General features: G+C 40.7%; 2 protein-coding genes across 5 annotated transcripts in view; one reads left to right on the forward strand and one right to left on the reverse strand.

Moving 5' to 3' along the window:
• The window catches only part of HELT (helt bHLH transcription factor), a 132,801-nt gene that overhangs the window by 104,443 nt on the left and 11,625 nt on the right, over positions 1 to 16,733 (reverse strand). The gene's annotated exons all lie outside the window — the stretch shown is intronic.
• Positions 1 to 16,733, forward strand: part of ACSL1 (acyl-CoA synthetase long chain family member 1) — a 45,843-nt gene that overhangs the window by 23,305 nt on the left and 5,805 nt on the right. For 3 of the 4 annotated variants that reach the window (XM_081208860.1, XM_081208858.1, XM_081208859.1), the window contains exons 6-17: positions 1,309 to 1,408; positions 1,902 to 2,080; positions 4,986 to 5,018; positions 5,141 to 5,192; positions 5,586 to 5,659; positions 7,160 to 7,237; positions 11,615 to 11,749; positions 11,977 to 12,111; positions 13,265 to 13,360; positions 14,229 to 14,301; positions 15,826 to 15,914; positions 16,263 to 16,379. In XM_081208860.1, coding sequence (XP_081064986.1) covers positions 1,309 to 1,408; positions 1,902 to 2,080; positions 4,986 to 5,018; positions 5,141 to 5,192; positions 5,586 to 5,659; positions 7,160 to 7,237; positions 11,615 to 11,749; positions 11,977 to 12,111; positions 13,265 to 13,360; positions 14,229 to 14,301; positions 15,826 to 15,914; positions 16,263 to 16,379 — 1,161 coding nt within the window. Of the gene's footprint in view, positions 1 to 1,308; positions 1,409 to 1,901; positions 2,081 to 4,985; positions 5,019 to 5,140; positions 5,193 to 5,585; positions 5,660 to 7,159; positions 7,238 to 7,289; positions 7,368 to 11,614; positions 11,750 to 11,976; positions 12,112 to 13,264; positions 13,361 to 14,228; positions 14,302 to 15,825; positions 15,915 to 16,262; positions 16,380 to 16,733 lie in introns of all 4 variants that reach the window. The other variant, XM_081208861.1, reaches the window with a different exon arrangement.

Genomic DNA, 16,733 nt, shown 5'->3' on the forward strand with positions numbered 1-16,733 from the left:
ATATCTGGGACTTTAGTTAAGAAAGCATTAGCATATGGCTTAGCTTTAACCATCGGTTAGCTTGCTTATTACTTGCTTAAATCAGCTTTATCCTTTAGGTTCATGGCAACATATAATGATGGAAATGCCCTCCGATGGCACTTCCTGATGCACATTGCATTAAAATACTCTTTGTACAAGTGATTGCTTTTTACATGCATAAGGAATTGTAATGTGTTCTTGTGAATGCTTGTATTGAACAAATCCATGTGGCAGGGAACTGGGTTTGATAGCAACACCTGTATACAAGATGGAAGTAGATACGACTGTTGTGGAGCAATAGCCCTTCTTTAACCACTCCATGCCCTTGCAGCTGCCAAATGTATGATGTGATCTCACCACACTTTTCCAGTACTGTATTACAAAGAAGAGGAGAGGGAAACTCTTTATATCATTTTCAGCAGCAGACCTATGTTTACTATGTCCAGTTCCTCCCACAGGGGCAATGTGAAGTAACCCTGAGAAACAAGATGCAGAAGTACAGTGGTACCTCGTGTTACAAACACTTTGGGTTACATGTTTTCAGGTTGCAGACCACGGGAAACCCAGAAGTACCAGAAAGGGTTACTTCCAGGTTTCGCCGCTCGTGCATGCACAGAAGCGCTAAATCACATCACGCGCATGCACAGATGCAGCGCTGCAGGTTATGAACGCTGCGGGTTGCGGACGTGCCTCCATCATGGATTATGTCCGCAACCCGAGGTTCCACTGTAATGTTCTTTTTCTAGTACTCCAGACTTACAAACTATTTCAACACAAATATGTACGTCCAACTCCAATGATATATTAACAGACTGTTCCAGGACTGTTTGTGTGTGTCAGGGGGTAATAGTTCTTCCTTATCTTGGTGCCTGGTCAGACTCTCAGCTTGTGACTGAAGTGGTTATTATGCACATGCAGAATGCAACAAACTGCATCAGCAAAAGCTGGCTTGTAACTTATCATAACAACAAATCCGTGCCAAACACTCGCATGCATGGGCTGGCTAAACAGCACCGATCACAAGCTGGAAATAGCTGCGTGAATGGCATCTTAGCTTCCATGACAGTATTCATAAAGGAAACTTGAATTGCAAAAGCATAGACTTTTCTCCTTACTGCTGCGTACTTCAGTTGATGACAGCAGCTTGCTTTGCAAACAAACAAGGCTGACACTGGCATACTTGAGTCACTGTTTGAATGCTAGTGTGAAAATACCTAAACCAGGCCAGCTGGCTGTAGCATCTGTGCTTGGCAAATAAGCACTACATTAACTCTGCTTCTCTTGCAGTGGGTTATCATTGAACAAGGATGCTACTCTTACTCTATGGTGGCTGTACCCCTCTACGACACCCTTGGAACTGAAGCTATTACTTACATTGTAAATAAAGGTATATGCTGCATTCCTCAACAAATGAATACACTTGTCTGTAATGCAATCACTATTAAAAAGTCTACCCACCATAACCTAAACATCACAGAATGCAACTAACTTTGCAGCTGTAGAGTTATTTGCAGAATTGTTTTTGAAAGCTGCTACAGCAACAGAATAGCAGTAGGTAAGATGAAGTAGCCTTTAATAGCTGAGTAGGCACAGGGACTTGCTGACTATAGGAAGTGAATCCATCGATTCCGACAGTCTGTTTTGGGGTATAATGGCTTTGGAGAAAGAGCAGCCTGAAGAGCGTTCTTGGAATGGCCCTACATACAATGAGATCCCTGCAGCAAAATGAAAGCGCCAAACTTAAGTGTACAATATGCAATTTACTCCCAACCTTGGTGACATAGTCTTTTGTGCAGAAGTAGACTAGACAGGGTGAGGGTAAGCTGATTCTAATTTGCCCCCTTTCTTCCCAATTTTGCCCCCTTTCTTCTCAATTTTAGCTGACTTAGCATTGGTTTTTTGTGATAAGCCTGAAAAGGCGAAGCTTCTGCTGGATAACATCGAGAAAGGAGAAATATCTGTCCTCAAGACAATTGTGATTATGGATCCCTTTGAGAGTGATCTTGCCACTCGTGGAAAGAAATGTGGAGTGGATGTAATCAGCATGAAAGAATTTGAGGTGAGCAAAGTAGTTTATGGGACAGCCACTAGTTTTGATGATACATCAGAATCAAGGGAAGAAAGAAGCAAAGTTTAGCAAGTTACAAAATGCTGATCTTTGACCAACAGGGTAAAGGATAAAGGTTGGACTTGTGTTGTGTAAAAGCTTGGATCTCCTGGCCAGTTTACAAATTAGTATTTCACAACATGGCACTAAACATTTGCTAAGATTAAAGATACACAACCTAGTATAACTGGTTCAAAGGTTGTGTCAATTCTGGGGGGGAAATCACACTTGAAAAATGTTAACAAGAACCTGTAGTCCTGATTTATAAAGTGTCACTGCAACAAAGATCAGAGGTCTTGTGCGCAAATCCATACTCCAAATGTACTTTGTGCTTCTGTAATGTAGTTCTCCAGTAAGCTTTCAAGTCTGACTTTTGAGGAGCCTGAACATTTAATTGGATGACATGAAAAAAGATCCAGCTTCCGAGTGTCTAGCGCTGATGCCTATGTGCTCCCAGTTAGGATTAGGCAAGTCAATTGAGACTCTTTATCACAAGACAAAGCTCACTGGATCAGCCCAAAGGCCCATATAGACCAGCTTTCCTGTTCTCACAATAGCCAGACAGATGCCTGTGGGAAACCTGCAAGCAGAATTTGAGCACAACAGCACTTGCCCCACCTGTGATGCCCAGGAACTGGTATTCAAAAGTATACGGCTCTGACAGTAGTGGTAGAATGTAGCCATCATGGCTAGCAACCATTGATGACCTTATCCATGAATTTATGTAAAGCCATCCAGGTTGGGACATCATGGCCTCCTATGCAGGCAAACTCCAGAGTTTAACTATTTGCTGTGTGAAGTACTTTCTTGTGTGTGTCCTGAATCTCCCGCCATTCCGCTTCCTTAGTGTACCTGAGTTCTTGTTTTACAAGGGCAAAATCCTCCTTTAGGTGACTGGCTTTCTACTGAAGCATCTGCAATATTATTTTGTGTTGAGGCTCAGGGATGTCCATTTCTGTCTGAACCTTGCCCTACCTATTCAGAATCCTATTGCCAATAGACAGTTACACATGTTTTGGTTACCAAAGTGTTTAAAAAGTGCTTGCACTTGCAGAAGAATTCCTGAATTTGCCAACATCATGTCCAAAGACTGGGTTGAACTCCCTCTGAAGGAACAGATACACAGTCTTGGGATGCTTCTGAATCCAGCTTTGTCACTAGGGGCCTTGGCCACAGTTGTTCTGGACTGGGATACCTTGGCTACCGTTAAACTAGGCATTGGTAACTTCAAGACTGGATTACTGCAGCAAATTCTGTGTGGGGCTTCCCTTGTAGTTGATCCAGAAACTTCAGTTAATGCAGAACGTTGCAGCACAGCTGCTGACAAGAATGAAATCTTGTCAGTATATTACACCTGTGCTCAAAGATATGTGCAAATTCAAGGTGCTAGTAAATAAAACCCTCAACAGCCTGGAATGAGATTATTCAAAGGGTCAACTTGCCCCATATGTGCCCACTTGATCACTTTGATATGTGGAACTTGCATTTTTGCAGAAGCCATATAATGTTCATTTCACATCTATGAGGAAGTCCGCCTTTTACTGTGGCAATACCCATGCTGTAAAACTTCCTGCCTGGTAACAACAGGCAGGTGTCTACTGTATTGTTTTAAGTGCCTTCTCAAAACTTCTGTTTCTTTATGCCTTTTCAAATACATAATTGCATACTTGCTTTCAATTTCTGTTGATCTGTAGTTTTCGATGCATAAAATATTTAGCTGGCTTAGTGTTTGTTATTGTTGTTATTGTAGCTGTTGTTATTAAATTGTCTATAGATTTTGTTAAATAAATAATTTGGAGTTCAACACTGCTAAAGTAGTATCACTGAAGCGTTTTCCTGGGGGGAAGATGGCTTTGTTTTTAATCTGCTTGTTTATTCTTCACGGGAACCTGTTCAGACTAGGGTGGAATTTACACATATATAAAAACAGTTCTGAAAATGCTTTTTTAAAAGCGTTTTTAAAAATACACTGAATTCCATAATGATTGCCATCTAGTGTCACATTGTGTATTGCACTTAAAACACACTTAAAACATTTTATTTGCAGCTGTATAGCTGAGTCCTAGCTCTTGCCTCCAGACTATCACCAGGTTTATTTGTTTCATTATTGGTAGAAATTCATACATCATAGCCATACCACATGCATCTCTTTCGTTTCTGCTCCCTAGCCAAATGGCAACATTCAGAAAACTAAAGAGGCCAGAGGCAGCACTGTTAAACTTAATATTAAACCAGTTTAATAATTTCTGGCTTGTGTCCTGAGGTGAAGTTTACGGTGTGGATTTCCAAATGCTTGATTAGCAGCATGAGCCTTTCTTCATTCAGGGAAGGAGCTTTCCTTTATTTATTTAGTTTTAAGTGATAAATTTGAAAACCCCAACAAGCAGTGTTTCTAAGTTACCTCTTGCATATACCAAGGTGGAATTTACTACTAGTTGTATGTTGTGCCAGTTCAGATCTGTCCTGAATCAACTGCACACAATCAAACAAAATTTACTGTGCTCCCACTGGAGGTGCTCCAATTCTAGTTCACCGAGGGAGGGGAAAGGTCAGAACCTGCAGGCATTTGATGAGTACAGAGCATAAGCCTTGCCAGCTTTCCGAAACTTAATTGAGTTTAAAACCTGCCCAAGTGTATAGCCTATAAATGAGGAAAGCTGTCATTGTTTTAAGTGCTAGGTGAATAGTTGTGCTTTCCCTTCCAAATAGTTGAGCCTTGGTTAGAAGCTTACGAATGAAAAGTAGTTTTCACTGCTGCTCCTGAGAGAGCTTAAAGTAAGAGCTATGGAAATCCCAACCGTCATTAGCTTCCTAACTTGCCATCTCTTTCTCTTTCTCCTTCCTGTCTTCCTTAAAGGCACTGGGAAGAGTCCACAAACACAAAGCTGTAGTAAGTATCATGCAGATTCTAATATAAAACTCTAGTTTACATTTTTTAAAACCTTTCAAACTGTGTGTGTGATCAGTTGTTAAAGACAGACTGCTAGTCTAATCTCTTACTCTTCTTCTTAGCTTCCAAAACCAGAAGATCTAGCCATAATCTGTTTCACCAGTGGAACTACAGGTACACCTTAGAAGTATTGTAGTGGGGAGACAACATTCTTTGGTTGGGGACGTGAGATTAGAATTTTGAGATACTTTAATGCTATAAAAGCAGATTCTATACTAAACTGCTATGAGCCCTAGTTTTTGATGGGTCACAGAAACTTCAGTTGTATGTCTAGGCTGCTGAGAAAGACAAAGGTTTTGGAGGTAGGGGAAATTATCCAGCCTTGCCCATATCCTGGATTTATCTTCACATTTGGTAGGACATTTAAGGAAGTAAGATGGATTATGTGTATTCATTGTATAACCTATCATTCTTAAGCTCTTGCATATGTATACAAGCGTTTTCAGCAGCTTAGTTAGAAACTGGATGTATTCACTATTACATATATTAACACCCTTTTTCCTCTAGGAAACCCTAAGGGAGCAATGATTACTCACCAAAATATAGTGAGCAATATGTCGGCATTTGTGAAAGCTACAGAGGTAAAGTGTGATGGTTGAGTTTTTAAAAGCTTAGAGTGTACCTCACTTGGAATGGAAGCAGCTAGACCTTCCACAATGTACTATCCCTTAAGCTTCTGAAACATGTTATAACCAAACTGTTGGAGATAGACAACTGCATTGCACAATTAAAACTTTGTTAGCAGTCTTTTTAAAAACAACAACAACAACACAAAGCTGCCCAATGATTATTTAATACTTGGACACTGTGGCAGTCTCCCCTAGCCTGGCACTTTCCAGATGTTTTCGATTCCTACTTGCAACATGCATGGCTGGTTGGCAGGGATTATGGGAGTTGTAGTCAAACAACACCTGGAGGGGTAGTAGATGGAAAAGGCTGCTTTGTGAATTAATCTTAATTATAGTTGGGTTTAGAATGCACCCTGTCTTGAAGGTTCACTGAAATTAATTGTAAGGGGAACCAGAACATAGGTGTGTCTGCTAAATTTCTTAATACTTCAGATTGCCTTATGGTACTAAGTGCTGTAGTGCTCAGAACAGTGTTGTAAGAATTACTGCAATAATATAAGGTGAGCCGGTGCTCCCACATGAATAGTGCTCTGAGTGGCTTTCCTAAGGCCACTGACATTTGATGGTTGGGATGGTATTTGGGCCAGATGCTATCTGACATGAAGCTTATCTCCATAACGAATGTTCCACCAGTTTTCCCCACGTATTTTAATTGTAGCTAACGTAACCTAGTGTTAACTCTATAGCCAAGTGTATTATTGCTTCTCTACTTGCCTGATTCAAAGAGCTCTTGCATAAAGCACAGTATCAAAAGATATCTGGATTTTTAAAAAAATAACAAGTAGATCAGTCGGTTTAAGAAGGAGGATCCAATCGAGGGATGATTGGACGACACACTCAGCCCTTTATATCTGATGTTCCTATCTAGCTTTTGATATGATAGAACATCTCACTTACCCAGTTTTTCTTGTGACCTTGAGGCAAGAAAAAGCTTTTCTAATATGTTTGTTATCAATAACCCAGGATTAGACGCGAGAACCCTGTGAGCTGTGAAAGCCACACTGGAAATGATTGACACAACTTTCAAACCCCATTTTGCAGCTGATAGGGCAATGTGGTATAAAAAATAGTCTCCAGATTAACTTGATCAGCTAACTTGGGTTTTTGTTTAATTTGTAGCTTGCATCCTTTCCAGTTGCTTTGGTGGACATGTGTACTAGTTCTGTTTTAACTGACATGGAATAACAGGCGGGAATAAGTTGGTGACTTGGAACTTCTCAACTTTTCATCAGCAACTTTTAAAAAATACTGGAACTTCTCATCAGTAACTTTTAAAAAATACTGTAATCAAAAGACCAAACTTTGTTTCAACTCTTTTTAAAAATTCAAGGTTAACCATTAAAAAGATGGACTTTGGGATAAATATGTGTTCGGGTATCTGTTCTTGCACTAAACAAATTTAACTCTTACATTTTTCTCTTTCTTTCCTTCTATTGGTGCTTCCACTGACAGAAAGCAGTTTTTCCTTCTACAGAAGATATTTTAATATCCTTCTTGCCCCTGGCCCACATGTTTGAGAGAGTTGTGGAGGTAGGAACCTGTATTTTCTATGTAACAATTAAGTAGTGTCCTCTTTTTGCAGAGTGGCTATATAATGAGTGCCAGAGACACACACATTTCTTATTTGCCACTTGCACATGCATTTGAAAGACTTATGCAGGTAAGACTCTTTCTTTGTGGGGAAGCAATTTTTTTGTCAGCCTGTCAACAAGTAAGCAAGCCTCTGTAGACCAAATGGGACTTTTAAAAATGTTTGAAATCTGAAAATTAGTGTAAATTTGCTTCCCTTCCCTGATCTGATCAAGATTTCTACTGCACTTCTAGTCTTAATAGTACAGCACAAATAGCTAAAAAATAGCAATAGTATGACACAAGTTGCTAAGAAAGTTTTCTAGATAGCCAAAACTGCGTCACAGGAGAGCCTTTTATTTTCTTTCCAGATATTTCAAAAAACAAAGGCTTTAGTTGATATTTTTATTTCCACACAGTTTATTTTCCCAACTCACTTGCTATAGGTTGTATTGACGGTTCTTCTAGGAGGGGGGTTGTTGGGCAGTATTGTAATAAAAAAAGAAAAAGTTTTATTCCCCCCCTTTCCTTTCCGTTTCCAATCCAATCCATCACTCTTAACTTCTCAGTGGCAGGCTTAATTAGCAGCTAATCATGGACCCTTTTCTTCGCTCGACGCATGTGCAATAATTCTTATATCCAATTTTTCATCTTAAGAAATGCAACTTGGGTCGCTCTCGGAGACAGCATCCAGGAGATCCGAGCTTGCTCGAGGGCTTTCCATCCAGTGCCCTCACCCCCTCCTTCTTTCGAACTCGGAGGTGATTTATGGGCAACCGCGGACGAGGCTGCATCTTCCCTTCCACCGGGAAGAAATATGGGAGGCTGATTTACTCCCATCTCAGCCCCTTAATTACTTTGTGTGAGCTGGAGAGATGGTATTGTCAGCCATCTTCCAAGGCGCCCCTAGCGGAGCCCCCCCCAATGAACTTCTTGCCTATGTTGACCCTTCTAGTAGAGTCTTTCAGTGCCATAGCACTCCTCCCCCGCCCCAGCCTTACACCATTCTTTTTACAGTTGATTGTGCTGATTCCAGCCGGTGTGTAAAGAATGCGCTAAGCCATTCAAATAAGCTCCAAAGTAGAGGTTTTGATAGTTTTCTGGTTTCCTCCTTGCTCTAATGTAGATAGCCATACACATACTCAAACCCCTAGTGCAAGCTGCATGGGCACATATAGACACAAGTTTCACTAAAAGCATAAATACTTTATAAAAAGTTTGTGCTAAGTGTGTAATATTTTGAAGCAGACTGAAAGATTGGCACCAGAAATAGTGGCTGAACATTTGCTGCTTGTTTCCTGATGCCAAACCTGTTTTTTTTTTTTTTTGTTAAGCATGAAATTATTTACTTTTAAGAGCCAGTGGAAGAATGTTCTGACGGGCAGTAAGGCATTGTAAATAGAACACACTTTCCTAGGTAAGCATTTAGTTCAAAACACTAATAATCGGGGCTTGATCTCGTTTTGCTCCTCTCCTTTCTCTCAGTTCTGGTAAGTGTAGCATGGCACACTAGTGTGTCTTCAGCCTTTGTATCTAGCTAGCTAACTTCTTCCTCTTGAATGAATGAATAAACTTTATTACGGTCACAGACCAGGATTAAAAAAAGCATATAGATAAAATAGCAGTTAGGATTTTTTAACCGATAATTGTTAGAGCAAATGAGGACATGGAAACAGGCATAGGAAAAAACATCTGAATAAAATACAAGATTAAACACGGATAATGAATGGATAAAAAACTGATAATTTTTTTTAATAATTTTTATTAAGTTTCATATTACCAAATTAAACACATCAAACCAATTAGTCCAAATTATAACAATACATATCATATAATCCAATTGTTTTCCAAATTATAAATTTTTGTGGGGGGTACCCATGCTTCTTGATCGGCAAGAGTCCAATCCTCAAATATTTCTGCTGCTTTCATATTAAGAATGATATTTCCAGTCCCCTCTTCTCAATCCTTGTCGTTACTCATTTTCCTTTTCATTCACCTCCAAGTTGCTCCACAAGTGGGTTGAAAAAAACAGTCTTATTTGTCTTTCTGTGCAGACTTTGTACTGCTCTCTCATAAATCACTCTCATCCAATGGTCCAGGAATTTTGCTCGAGCAAGCAATCGCCATCTTGTTGTTCCAATCAAATACAGTCTAAAAGCTCGCTCTTTAACTTTCCCGACCTGTTGCATCGTAAATTAGTCTTTATCCAGGAGGGCTGCCCCTTCCAGTTCGCAATCTCATCGAAAATAATAAATCTTCAGCTCGCCCTCCCCAAGACCAAACCTCCTGCAACGCATCCGTATCAAATTTGATACACATTCCGTATCAAATCTCCTTTCATACTGCGTCATAGAGAGAGCCTTCCTTCTTTCCAAGTCCTTTACAGAGTAAAACATTTAAATCCATATTATTCCATATTATTCCACACAGTTCCTTTTTAGTCCCATTTGCCGATTAGTTTTTTTGATGGATCTTCTAAGAGGGAGGGTTATTAGTAAATCACATAGAGCAAAAAAAATAAAAAGTCATTCCCCCCCCCCTTTCAGTTCTATTGCATTCCATTCCACATACCAGAATGTCTGTAGTACTTTGATGTAATCTTCCATCTCAATCTTCTTCATTTCAGTGGTAAAATTGTTAGCAGATAAAATCCTCCTGCCTCTCTTGAAGCATGTGCGTGATCTTTCACCATTATTTTTTCCTTTTAAGTAGCACAACTAGTTTCGCTCCTGGAAGTAGCTTCGGAGGAGTTCCGAAGCCCGCTGAGGGTTGTGCACCCAGTGCTTCACCCCCTCCTTCTTTCGAACTCGGGGGTGATTTATGGCAACAGCGGGTGAAAACTGCATCTCTCCCCCCTGGAGAGATGTTAGGGAGACTGATTTACCCCCCATAATCAGCCTCTAATTATCTCATGCGGGCTGGATAGAGTTAATATCCGCCATCTTCCAAGGCACCCCTAGCGGCACCCCCCCCCCGATAAAAAACTGATAATTAAAACAGATAAGAACTAAAAACAAACAAAGACACTCAGCTAAAACAACTGTAAGAGCATAAGAACTAAAAGACTCGCAGATAAAACAACTATAAGAGGCTGCAGAGGAGAAGCCTCTTAGAGGACACACAACATTAGAAACTGCTGTGCAAATATGGTTAAATCAGACAATTAAAACAATGTACAGCACTAAATTTAGAAACAATGTACAACAATAAACTGTCCCAGGGAGTTGACCTTATATCCAATACAGAAAAGGCAAGCCAGGACTTTTGGCTTAGCCAAAGTACAGTGGTACCTCTGGATGTGAACGGGATCCGTTCTGGAGCCCTGTTCGCATCCTGAGTAGAACATAACACACGACTGCACATCTGCGGGTCGTGTTTCGCCGCTTCCACACATGTGCTGATGCCATTTTGAGCATCTGCACATGCGTGAGCGGTGAAACCTGGAAGTAATGCGTTTCATTACTTCCGGGTCACCACAGAGCGTAACCTGAAAATGCTCAACCTGAAGCATATTTAACCCGAGGTATGACTGTAACTTCTTGTCTCTACTCAGAGTTCCCAAGTGTTAGAGAACCCAGGACCCACTTTTAACCCAAACATGCATTTGGAGACCCACCTCTTAACCTTTGACCATATATTTGCATGGTGGTAGTGCTCCTGTTGCAAGCCACCTTGGATCCAGCCACAACCCTCGGGGGGGGGGGGAGTTTGAGAAGCACCACACTGTTCTGTGTATTTTAAGTGAGATTGTCTCATCCTCTGTCTCTAATGCTTTCTGAATGCCTTCAGTGCATTCCAAAAGTTGAAACATACAGCTCTACTGTAGACCAGTGAAAAAACGTTGGTGTGCCTGCTGATCTCTTTAGCCATATGTCTCCAGGCTAATTCGCCAAGCAAGATGTGTAATTCCTACAGCATTTACCCAGCAAGAAATTCAGCGAACTTGCTGACTGAGTTAAGGATGAGATTTACCAATCTTGGTGCTAGATTGTGAGGCAGGAAACACAGTATGAACCAGACTAGTCAAACATTTGCATGCTCATTGGCATTGGGGTGCAGAACATATTGAGGACCGTAACTTTTGTTTTAGTTGGGTGTGTGAGGCAAAAATGATAGAAATAAGTTGCTTAGACAGCACTGTTTTTCTTGGTAAAGATACTTGGTCAGAGTCTAGCTATGGCTAAGCAGTTAAACTTGTGATATGCCAGAAGAGTGTAAAGAATGCTTTAAACTACACTTAGAAAATATGCAGAATGTCCCTAATTTTTAACTTGGGCAAATCTACTTGTCCAGCCAGGTGGGTTTGGTTTTAATAATCTATATGGTGTCATTCAACAGTGCGTGATTCTCTGCCATGGAGCTCGGATAGGATTTTTCCAGGGAGACATCAGGCTACTTATGGATGACTTAAAAACTTTGCAGCCTACAGTGTTTCCAGTTGTGCCAAGACTGCTGAACAGAATGTTTGATAAAGTAAGTCCACGAGCAATCGAATCCAGTCCGTGCTTTCCTTCTCACTCCCCTTACAAATTCAGAAGAGCACACTTTGCAGCTTGGTGAACCTGCCTGTAGCCATCAGCACAGACATCGCAAGCAAAGTTGCCTCTAGGATTTGCTCGGTGAACCTGTATCAATAAGCCAGTAAATGACCCATGCAATTTTTTGCTGCAAACATAATAAAAAATGGTCTCTCTTCTCAGATCTTTGGCCAAGCAAATACTTCATTTAAGCGGTGGATATTGGATTTTGCTTCCAAGAGGAAAGAAGCGGAACTTAGAAGTGGCATAATTAGAAATAACAGCCTGTGGGATAAAATGATTTTCCGTAAAATACAGGTAACTATACCCCTGCATTTTTAAAAATAAAAATAGTGTGCTCACAGGAGGGGGCAGAAGCAATTGGGTAGTAGTAGTAGTAATAATAATAATAATAATAATAATAATAATAATAATAATAATAATAATAATTTATTATTTGTACCCCGCCACCCTCTGGGCGGCTTCCACAAAGACCAAAAATACACTAATATGTCATACATTAAAAACTTCCCTGAACAGAGCTGCCTTAAGATGTCTTCTGAATGTCAGGTAGTTGTTTCTCTCTTTGACATCTGATGGGAGGGCGTTCCACAGGGCGGGCGCCACTACTGAGAAGGCCCTCTCCCTGTAGCTTTGCTTCTCGCAATGAGGGAACCGCCAGAAGGCCCTCGGCGCTGGACCTCAGCGTCCAGGCAGAACGATGGGAGTGGAGATGCTCCTTCAGGTATACTGGGCCGAGGCCGTTTAGGGCTTTAAAGGTCAACACCAACACTTTGAATTGTGCTCGGAAACGTACTGGGAGCCAATGTAGGTCTTTCAAGACCGGTGTTATGTGATCTCGGCAGCTGCCCCCAGTCACCAGTCTAGCTGCTGCATTCTGGATTAGCTGTAGTTTCCGGGTCACCTTCAAAGGTAGCCCCGCGTAGAGCGCATTGCAATAGTCGAAGCGGGAGTACAAGTACACCCTGCATGGCAGAAACATCCACTTTCAAGAGGATGGCTTCAAACAATCCCAGTAAAGAGCCTTCCTCTTTTCCTGGCATAGAATTGCCAAATGGGGCCCACTTACACATTAATTTATTATGCAGTCATCCTACCCTCAGCTCCTTTGGAAGGAAGGGCAGGATATACTTTTAATAAATGTATTAAATAAATGAAAATTGCCTTCTACTGTACATGCATGTTTTTAGAATGGCCACTGATCTTCATTGCTATGTCATGGAACAATTCTAAATGGTGAATTAACAAGGCAGCCAGTGGTACAGTGAATACTGTTCTAAGGAATTATCTCTTTATTCACTTAACTCACATGTACATAGAAACAATCAATGGGATTTGCACATCTGAGTCACATTGAGATGTATATCCAAGTGCCACTCACCACAGCTTTTTCCTGGATGCTACTGTTGGAATGAAAATAATTGTGGACACTCCCCCCCCCCTTTTTCAGGCAAATCTGGGAGGAAAAGTCAGGCTAATGATAACAGGAGCAGCTCCTGTTTCTGCCAATGTACTGACCTTCCTACGAGCAGCTCTTGGTTGTCAGGTGAGTTTGGACTGTGACTGAATTGTAAATCTGCTCTACTTGTTATTTCGTAGTTTCCTTAAAGCATTTTTTTTAATGTCAAGAGTATAAACGCCATACTTTCCTCATAGTGTTAAAGTATAACCAAAAAGAGTAGAATCTGAGTAGGGGAGAAGCTGATGTGCAGGTTATCTCACTCTAAGGATGTATTTGGGGGTGGGATCACTTCTAGTAACATGTCATTAGATGCCTCACTACCAAAAACTAGCTCTCTTTTTGATAGCACAGTATTTCCATGAAGTGGACAGTAGTCCATGAAAACTTATGCCATAATAAATTGGTTTGTCATAAGGTGACACAAGGCCACTTGTTGATTTTGCTGCAACAGACTTACATGCCTGTCCTTCTGAAAGCATTATGCCCATGAGTGGAAATATCCCATTCCCAATGCACACTTAAAAGAGAGAGATGTGCTTCCACAATTCAGTGTGTTTGGCCTGTAGGTATAATGTTAGTCTAGGGGCTGGATGCTAATGTTTATTATTAAAACTGCAAGAATGTATTTCAGAAAACGTTCCAAATTGAAAGCAGATGGGATTTTGTTCAAATGTTATAACAAAAGCTATGAGACTTGTGATTACTCACTAAAGACAGTTCTGTAGGAATGATTGCATATGTTGGAATTCTTACTGAAAATATTGGTAGTGCAGGAGGGTAGAGAGACCATGGGTGGCTTAGCAAAAATGAATCCTACATTCGTACAGGGTTTTTGTAAAAGCTTAGCCTGCACATTGCCTACAGTTCTGGGTTTTTTTGTGTTAAAGGAACAACAGAATAGGAGAGGGTCTATAAAAGCTCCAATGGCTAATTTCTATACTCTGTTTAACAGTTTTATGAAGGCTATGGACAGACAGAATGCACAGCTGGATGTTCCCTAACAGTTCCTGGTGACTGGACCGCTGGTAGGGCTTCTGTGTTCTTTCTTGAAACGTTGTTAAAAAGATGGCATGGTAACTCAAGCATGAAGTGAGCCTTCCAAAGAAGTTTATGGATTGTTAGTGCAAGGAAAGGAAAATTGTATTGCTTCCAGTAGTGGTCCACATATCTGGTGTTCTGGAAATAAAGGGAGTCTTGCTGTTTTGCTCTGTGCAATCCCACAGAGGGTGGAGCTTTTCAATTTGCATTTCATTTCCATATTAGACTGGAATTGATAGTATATTCCATATATCTGGTGGAGATTAGCTGTGGAAGTTCATGATAGCAGAACCAGCCATCTTCATATTACTCCGTTCCTTGCTTGACTACATTGGCTGCCAATTAGTTTCCAGGCCCAGTTCAAAGTATTGTTTTTGACCTATAAAGCCTTAAATGGCTCAGGACCACAATACCTCAAGGACCAAATCTCTCCATATGAACCTAACCCAGGCTTCCTCACCCTGGCCCTCCAGATGTTTTTGGCCTACAACTCCCATGATCCCTAGCTAGCAGGACCAGTGGTCAGGGATTATGGGAATTGTAGTCTCAAAACATCTGGAGGGCCAAGGCTGAGGAAGCCTGATCTACCCAGACCCTGAGATCATCCTCTGAGGTCCTTCTTCGTATGCCGCCTCCTTGAGAGGTCCTGAGGGTAGCAATGCAAGAAAAGGCCTTTTCTTCAATGGCTCCCTGTTAGTGGAATGCTCTCCCCAAGGAGGTTCGGCTGGTGCCTTCATGATACACTTTTAGGCCCCACACCTTTGGCTGATTAACATCCTATTCCTTTTTAAATGTGTTTGTGGGAAGGGGAGGGGTTTTATTTATTTGTTGTTTTTGTCCTTGTTTTCCAATGTATTTTGTGTTTTTTAAATCTTATATATTTATGTTGTTAACCACTCTGAGATCTAAGGATGAAGTGCAGTATACTAATTTAATAAACAAAATAAAAATAACATTTACGCACTAAGTACCAGCTTGCCTGGCTACACTTGAACTCAAGTCGGGTTCCCACTGGTTATTTTGATAAGACCAGACGAACACAGTAGCTAATCACAGATCTAGCTACTTTAATGAAAGTAAGCCTTGGATGCAAATGCATACATGGAAAGCCCTGTGTAACGCAAATAAGGCATTGTGGTAACAAAGCACTGGGCATTACATACAGATACAGCAATGCCATCACTGAAGCAATATCATACACTGCAGTTTCCAGTGTATCATTTAGGTCACATGGATCTCTCTCTATAGTCAATGACCATGAACAAATTTGGTATGTATGAGTTGACTCTAGAAGAGTTTCTTTTCATCAGTGTGATGGCTGGGAGCCTTAATACAACTTTAAAAAGCTGAGGTCAAAGTACCCTTTGAAACATTCAAAACTCAGGCTTGGGACCATGAGAAAACAATAAAGACTGCAGTCTGAATGACGCCACTTCTGCTTATGTAGAGCTACAGTTATAAAGCGAGTACTATTGCCACATGCTTAAAGACATTATTTATCCAACAAATAGGTCACGTTGGTGCCCCAATGCCTTGCAACATTGTAAAGCTTGTTGACGTTGAAGAAATGAATTATTTTGCTGCCAAAGGAGAGGGTGAGGTAAGTAGCACTCTAAATCCAAGGAATGGGCCTATGCCAGGAGTCCTACGTCTCAAATTGTACCCATTGTTTAAAAATAAATACAATCTATATCCAAAGAAACCATAAAAAACCTCATTCAGTTTAATGACCTCGGATTGTGATCTCGGTCAATGCAGTTTGTCATACAGAGACAAATGCTCTGGTAATACCACTAAAGCATGAGATTAGAGAGAACAGCTCTTGAGTGAGATGCACTGGCTACACTAAATGAGCTTTACTCCCACTCCATCCTAACACCGAAGCACTTAATAGGACAAACCTGTCCTGCAGATTTTTTTACAGAGCGTGTATTCCATTCTATTTCAGGTTTGCGTAAAAGGGCCAAATGTGTTCCTAGGCTATCTGAAGGAACCTGAAAAGACTGCAGAAGTTCTTGACAAAGATGGCTGGGTACACACCGGAGATATCGGGAAATGGTTACCAGTAAGTAAACCTGTGAATCGAGCATTTTGAGACATAAGAACAAATATCAAGATAGCTTGCCATTGCTTTAATTCCACAGATAGAGATGTCCAGTCTTTCCATTGCCCTACATATCTTCTTTCCTCTTTGCATTCTTTTTGAACTTCACAAACATACTTTATCCTCCTTTAAGAGTGTTTCAGGTTGGAATGGGAAAGAAAGGTACCAGAGGGCTGCTTCAGTCCTTTAATCAGAAACCAATTAAAATGCAAAAATTAATGCAAGTTAGTAAGAACGATGGATTGCTAATCCTACTCAGAGTAGACCCATTTAAGTTAATTGTCACAACTATTGTAGTCCATTGATGCTTTTGAA

This window comes from Podarcis bocagei (genome assembly GCF_964188305.1).
Source record: "Podarcis bocagei genome assembly, chromosome: 9".
Taxonomy (NCBI): Eukaryota; Metazoa; Chordata; class Lepidosauria; order Squamata; family Lacertidae; genus Podarcis; species Podarcis bocagei.